At 32.7% G+C, this 7,033-nt stretch overlaps 1 protein-coding gene across 3 annotated transcripts; it reads left to right on the top strand.

Annotated features, from left to right (window-relative positions):
* Positions 1-3,385: 3,385 nt before the first annotated feature.
* On the top strand, positions 3,386-6,785 carry LOC109205676. 3 transcript variants are annotated; one of them, XM_019368416.1, is made up of 5 exons: positions 3,386-3,592; positions 3,745-4,610; positions 4,703-5,439; positions 5,891-6,032; positions 6,156-6,785. In XM_019368416.1, exons 3-5 carry the CDS (start codon positions 4,999-5,001, stop codon positions 6,341-6,343), a joined length of 771 nt encoding a protein of 256 aa, XP_019223961.1. In that variant the 5' UTR covers positions 3,386-3,592; positions 3,745-4,610; positions 4,703-4,998; the 3' UTR covers positions 6,344-6,785. The 3 variants fall into 3 exon arrangements, with proteins under 3 accessions (XP_019223961.1, XP_019223960.1, XP_019223959.1); XM_019368415.1 differs by having other exon boundaries at positions 4,346-4,610; positions 5,891-6,785; XM_019368414.1 differs by having other exon boundaries at positions 5,891-6,785.
* The last annotated feature ends 248 nt before the right edge of the window (positions 6,786-7,033 follow it).

The following is a 7,033-nucleotide window of genomic DNA, read 5'->3' as shown; positions in this document are numbered from 1 at the left end:
TATTGGTTCGGTTATCGGTTTATAAAATTTATAAACCGATAACCGATATGCTAAACCGATAATATTCATAACCAAACCGAACCGACCGATGCCCACCCCTAATTTAGGCGCGCTAATATTGGAGAATTAAATATTCTCCCAGATTTTTTACCATGCAAATCACGCATTAAATAGGCTACAATTTAGGGATTTCCTATCCATTTACCTAAATGAAAATATTATCTTTCATTCTCTTTCTTCTTTTTTTGGTTACCCAAATTAAAAAGATTTATTCTCTCTTTCTTCTTCAACATTTTATACCAACTGTCCCGGTCTCATTTACTGAAATAATGTGGTGCTGGAAAATTCCTCCACTGCACAAATGTAGACGTAATTTGACGCACACAAGGGAATACCTCTTGATTTCATATCAATCATTTTATAATCCACATAGTTGCATGTTTGTGTTGTTACATTTTATAGTATCACTAATGAGAACACAGTTACATGTTTGTGTTGCTACATTTTATATTAAATTCTGGTTGTATATAAATGTTCTACACTTTATTTACATTTTATCTACAAATAAACTACATGTCAGAGTAAATATATATATATCAGTGTGGATTTTCACAATATCTACAAAATTTCTACATTTATTCTACAATAAAACTACATATCATTTGAAAAATTAATATGAAAATACAGAATTTCAATGTTTCTGCAAATTATCTACAAAATTTCTACAAACTATTCATAACAGAATTTATCTTTATTTTCATGCATGTTTGTCTGGAACACTAAAGTTATTTGATATGCCAACATCTCCCGTTATAGAGGAATACAACTTATCTATAATTTTCTACAACTTTCACACATTATTTTCACCCAGTTAAGTACAACTACAATAACATAAAACTTACATACAAATTTTATATAAAATTTCTACTAAGTTATATACAACTACAATATAATACCACTTAAATACAATTTTTATACAAATGTTGTTCAACTTTCATACAATAGTTAAATGAATAAAAGGAAAACAAATAAAGAACAGAATACATTTTTTCTACAATTGTTCTACAATTTTTCTATAATTTTTGCAATATAATGTATGTCATGTCTTCTTTTTCTTCTTTTTCGAGTTTCAATCTGAAATTCAGCCAAAACCAAATATAATCTTCACCAAAACCCCTCAAAATTGAGATATAAACTCCAAACCATATTCCCAATTATTTGCAACAACACCCAATCCAAACAAATAATGTTTTTTGAAAACCCAAATTCGAATTCAAAGCTTCAAAGCTTTTTTATGGCTATCAATGGTGGAATTGCTGCTCTCTTTTCCTTTCCTCTTATATTACTGAAACTTGGGATTGAGAGATAGAGAGAGACGTAGAGAGAATTCTTAATTCTTTGCAACAACATCCAATCCAAACAAACAATGTCTTTTGAAAACCCAAATTCGAATTCAAAGCTTCAAAACTTTTTAATGGTTGTCAATGGTGGAGGGGTTACAGATTTTCGCTGGTTTTAGAAGAGGAAATCGTGGGTGATTGAAGAGGAAATCGTGGGGATTTGGAGAGGGATACTTGGGGGAGTGGGAATATACGATTGAGCAAAATTAGGAGACTAATTAATACCATTAAAATCTAAAAGGGTACATAAATGGTAATTAGGTATATAGAAGGTAATTATATTAAAAGTTAAGCATGGAGGGTAATATAGTTTACTATATGGCATAGGAATGTAAAAATTCCTATTTTAAATGCTTTAGATAATTTTTTGTTTTGGGCTCATAGCCTAAATTAAAGTAAATTAAAAGGGGTATTATCACTTTTAGCTTGCGCCAGAAATTATTTACGTTCGGTAGCCGAAAAATATATAAAATTTATATAATTTTGGTATATAACATACCGAATGTATATAGACAAAAAATATATATTTTTTCGGCTATTATTTTGAGAGCGGCTATTCACTGTCATTTTTCCAAATTAATAATCACTTAAGATTCCTTTTTTAATTAATTCCAAATTTCAAAAATTAGTCATATGGACTTAATTTCAGAATATAAATTTAGCATTTATATTTCTTAATGAAAACTAGAATTATTTTTTTAACCAAATTGCTTGAAATATTAATTTGTTTAACATTAATTTTTTTTTGTTAATTTGTTCAAACATGCTCAAATTTTAATTGTTTTAATATTAATTTTTTAATTAGTTTAACGCATGCTTTATGTAAATTTATTGAGCATGAAATTAATGTTACTTAGCTTAATATTAATATTACTTGTTAATTTGCTTAACATGTATAATATATTAATTAGTTTAACATTAATATAAAAAAAGAAGGAGGTTTATGTGAATTTTTGTAGCATATAATAAGTGTTACTCCCTCTGTTTCAGTTTATGTAAATCTATTTCCTTTTTGGTCCGTTCCAAAAAGAATGACCCCTTTCTAAATTTGGTAACAATTTAGGTTAAACTTACAATTCTACCCTTAATGAGAAACTTTTATAACTACACAAATACTCTAGACTACTTTTTGACTTGTTTAGGACCACAAATTCCAAAGGTCTTCATTTTTTCTTAAACTTTGTGCCCAGTCAAACAGGTTCATATAAATTGGAACGGAGGGAGTAATTAGTTTGACACTAAATTTTATTTGCATGCTAACATAAGTTATTTGTTGACTTATGATCCATATGAGATTTTAAAATCATCATAGATAATTATGTTGTCTTAAACATGATTCGGACGCTTAGCTAGATAATTGAATAGATTAATTTTAATAATATTTTAGTTTTTGAATGATGATTGCTAACATAGTGAATTCTCGACTCCATGATTAACATATGTGTTTATTGACTTAATCAACTGATGCTTAGTGTTATAATATGTATGTATATATGTTGAATATAGTGCCTTGCCTTATTTTTTTTATATGATTCTCGTGATTTTTTATTTTGTTAAAGAATGATTATTGCTTCAAAAAATATTATTGCTGAGCTTAAGAAAGGGTTGAAACTTAATGGTGACAACTATGAAACCTGGAGCTTGAAAGTCCAGTATGTGCTAGAGGAGCAAGAGGCTCTGGAGGCTATTAACAATTAGGGGTGTCGACGGTTCAGTTCGGCCGGTTACTTTATAAAATTTGTATTATTCTCTTATGTATAACCAAAATTAAACTTTCCGAAACCGTCTCAATCATGTCGGTTTCTTTTCGGTATCGATACGGTTTGGTTAATTTGATGCTCAAGTAAGTAGGGATCTTGAAAGATAACCGACTCAATAAAAACAAAAGAAATAAGAATAACAAAGATATATGAATGATCTCATAGTGTTATCGTATTATTATACCTGGATGTTCTGTAGGATGTAGGGGTAGAGGCTAACTTCCTATAGATATCTCATAAATCTAAGCTATCTCGAGCTTGTCCTCATAGTGAGGGTGGTTACCCATTACCTGTCATCGTTTCTCGCTCTACGCCATGCTCTAGGCAAATGTCATGGCATAATGTCAACATTGACAAAAAGATATAGCCCTTTATACTTTTTCATGTAATCCTAATCGCATAATTGAAATCCAACATTAAAGAACATGAATTGTAAGTAGCTGAAGAGCGTACTCTTTTTTTTTTTCAATCAACAATTTAAAAGTAGATTCTCATCTTTAAGAAATTTCGACATTCAGAATTAACTATATAACAAAATTTTGTTATTATTATGTTAACCTCTGACGAACCAAATATGATTGCAGATCTATTATCAGATCTCAGATATGGCTGTCAAGGTTCAATCTGGGAGAATGTTGCTTCTGCCCCAATATATCTAGTTTTTCTCCTCTTATTTTGTTTCTTCACATTACCTGCATAAAATAGAAAATTAATTTGTCAGCCTCGTGAAAATCTGTTTTGTGATATGTTGTTTGACATATAATAAGTTATTTCTGATTTCTCAGCTAGATTGAGATGCTCTCTTTTTCCTTTCATTTTTGTTTTTTTTTATGTCCTACTGATTTTCTACGTGACAAAACTTGTACAAGGGAATCGTGGTAAACTCATCGATATGAACAAAGTATCTGACTGATCTTGCTTAGTAAATTTATGAGAATTTGCCTGTTTAATGTACATATGTATTTTATCAACTATCAATGGGTTAGATCTATCTCAATCTGCAAAAATATCTTGCCAAAGATCATGTAACAGAATATTTCCCAAGTAAGGATTTGATATTCCATTGCTCAGTTCCAATTTAGGATGCACTAAACCCATTTACATGTGGTTATCAATTTCGTTAAATCGAATTAGCGTATACTGGATGAGTGATTATCTGAGCTAATATTAACAAATTAATTGCAGTGCACGAAATTAGATGCCAACTTTCCACCAAAAGAGTCTGTGCTTAATTCATTCCAACAACGATCCATCACAGAACATGGAAGGCTGAAGAGGAAAGTGGATACTGGTCCTTCAGGTCAGGACCTTACCATCTTTGAATCAAGAAACAAGCAGAAAATGAATAAGAAATCCAAAAAGACTTGAGTCATTGGTGAATGAGTAAGTTTAGAGGACCTTAAAGAGCAGTTTGGCAAGAAGCGTGAAGAGGCTGCAGCAAGCCTTCATGGTACGCTTCCTGTTAAGAACTCTGTGATTGTGAAGATATTCAAAGGTGGCAGTAAAATGAGGTCATCCTATTTTGACATCTTGTTTTTACAGTTAGTATTTGAATCTCCCGGTGGCCCTCTACCAAAATAAAGAGAGATAGGCTTTTACTCTCCAGTGTAAGCTGCAATGAAACTGACCGAGTAGCTGCTAACGTACAAATGCCAATCACCAGAGGTCCAACTGCATTTCAGTCAAATCCAATCTGCAGAAATCATGGAGTTCTAATCTATCAGTAAATAATGAAAATGGTACATCATTCAATGAAAATTTCCTAGGAAAGAATGAAGACAGTGACAGGGAAAACATTATGATTCAAGTGGGAGACTCGGCCAATCAAGAACTCTTGTATGAGCCACAGGAATTTTAGCCTGCCTGTGATAGTCTCGTCCCTTCATATTCATTCCCTAATGCTCCCGCTATACAGTAGGTTACCACAAGAAAGAATGCCAGCTAAAGATGCTACACAATTCATTTCTCCTTCACTTGGCCAACAGAGGAAAGTGATTGCAAGACAAATAAAGATGCTTCAAGCTATGTTGCTCAGACTCTCCAAAAATGCTGCCGCACCAGTGTCGAATCTGCCAAAAATGCACTACTTTTGGAGGAGCCGACACACACCCGATTACATTTTTGGAGAGTCCAAGCAACATAGGACTGATGAGACTAGTCAATTGGAGAATCAATACTTGGGAAGGGAAAGGCTCAATCGTAACACTGAAAAGGAGGTTATTCTCTCTGTTGAAGACTCATCATCATACGATTTTGGAAGCATTTCAGAGCCAATTCTGGTAAACTTACAGAGTAATAGTTTTAAGTGTCGACGATACTGTTTCTTTTTTTTTTTTTGACTTAGTTTCCTTTTTATCTTAGTCTACTATTGCTTGGCATTACCGTAAACAATGGAATGGGTAACAAGCTTGCCCATGCCTCTGTCAAGTATAGATGAATCCAAGAAGTATCTTTTTATCTTCACCTCATGATCCTCGTCAAATAATTAAAACCAATCAAGTGACCTTTGCCTAGGAATTACTCGTCGAAAGAAAATTTTCTCAATTAACGACTAGTGCCTACACGATCCTCCTTTCAGACTGTCTCAATACACAGCTCATTCATGACTGCTAGCAAGTTGTTTTGAGGTTTAGGCTTTGGCTTTGATAAATTAGACTGTGAAATGGTGATCTGTTGTCTAACTACAGAAATGGATATTATTTATTGTAGTTGATCTCTTTCTGTCATCAGGGTCACCTTACTGATTATGCTTCGCTCCATCAACTCAATGAGGATCAATTGATCTCCGTGGATGACATGGAGTCTACTCGTATCGAGGCACAATCTACGCTTGAATCAAAATCTGAACCTTCCATACAAAGCGATGCAAGGAGTATGAAGTTGATCTTTGAGAAGTTGATTATGTTGCCACTAGAGGCTCTCTCTAACCTGAATCATGAAGCTTCCATGAAAGAAGCTTTGACCATACTTACTGGCAACCTCTCACTGTTTGCAGATGAACAAGCCAAACAGCTATTGGAACTTAAGCTTGACTTTCCATCCGCCACATATAGCTGGAGAGATTGCTCTCGGACCAGGATCGATTTTGTCAAGATTTCTTGGCTGAATTTGAGAAAACTAAGTCATTGTTGGAAACTTCAACTAAAGAGGGCGAGGATCTTAAGGATAAAGATAGTCAACTAGAGAGCAAGGAGAAGGAAATGATGGCACAATTGGAGGCAATTCAAAAGGAGAAAAATGAGATAACTGAAAAGAGGAGTGAATTTTAACCAGACCAAGCAATTGGTTGCTTTGGCAGAAGATCAAGCAGGTAGAACTAAAGAGAAAGAGCTGCAGATTACTATTGCTACTGCTAAATTAAACAAATTAAAGAACCAATGGGTTTCAGTTCAATCTTCCTTTATTTAACTTCTCTTCTTCTTTTTGACTTCAAGGCATTTCTTAATGATTCAAGCAAATATGCAGGGAAGTCTTTCTTATCCAGATTTGCTAGTAATTAAATTCATTCAGGTTCCACATTCTTTATCTAGATTTGCAAGTAATTTAGTCCTCTTCAGATGAGGTATATCTTACATTTTTACCTTGCCATTATCTTAAAACCAGACATTTTACTTGTAATTTTACATGGAAAAGTAGTAATCAAAGGTTCAAAATATCATATTTTATTTCTCACATAAGGTATACTTCTAGATATAAATTTGTTGAATTAATATATGCAGTTCAATTCATTTTTTATATAGATGTGTATTATATACATAAATATACATATTTTATATACTTTTTGGCTAGCGATTGTAATTACTTTCGACCGACCGGTCACGTTTGTATTTTGCCGTATTTTATATTTGCACTCTCCTTGTTCTAATTAAGGTA

Source organism: Nicotiana attenuata, unplaced genomic scaffold (assembly GCF_001879085.1).
Source record: "Nicotiana attenuata strain UT unplaced genomic scaffold, NIATTr2, whole genome shotgun sequence".
Lineage (NCBI taxonomy): Eukaryota > Viridiplantae > Streptophyta > Magnoliopsida > Solanales > Solanaceae > Nicotiana > Nicotiana attenuata.
This window is presented reverse-complemented; position numbering and strand designations above follow the sequence as displayed.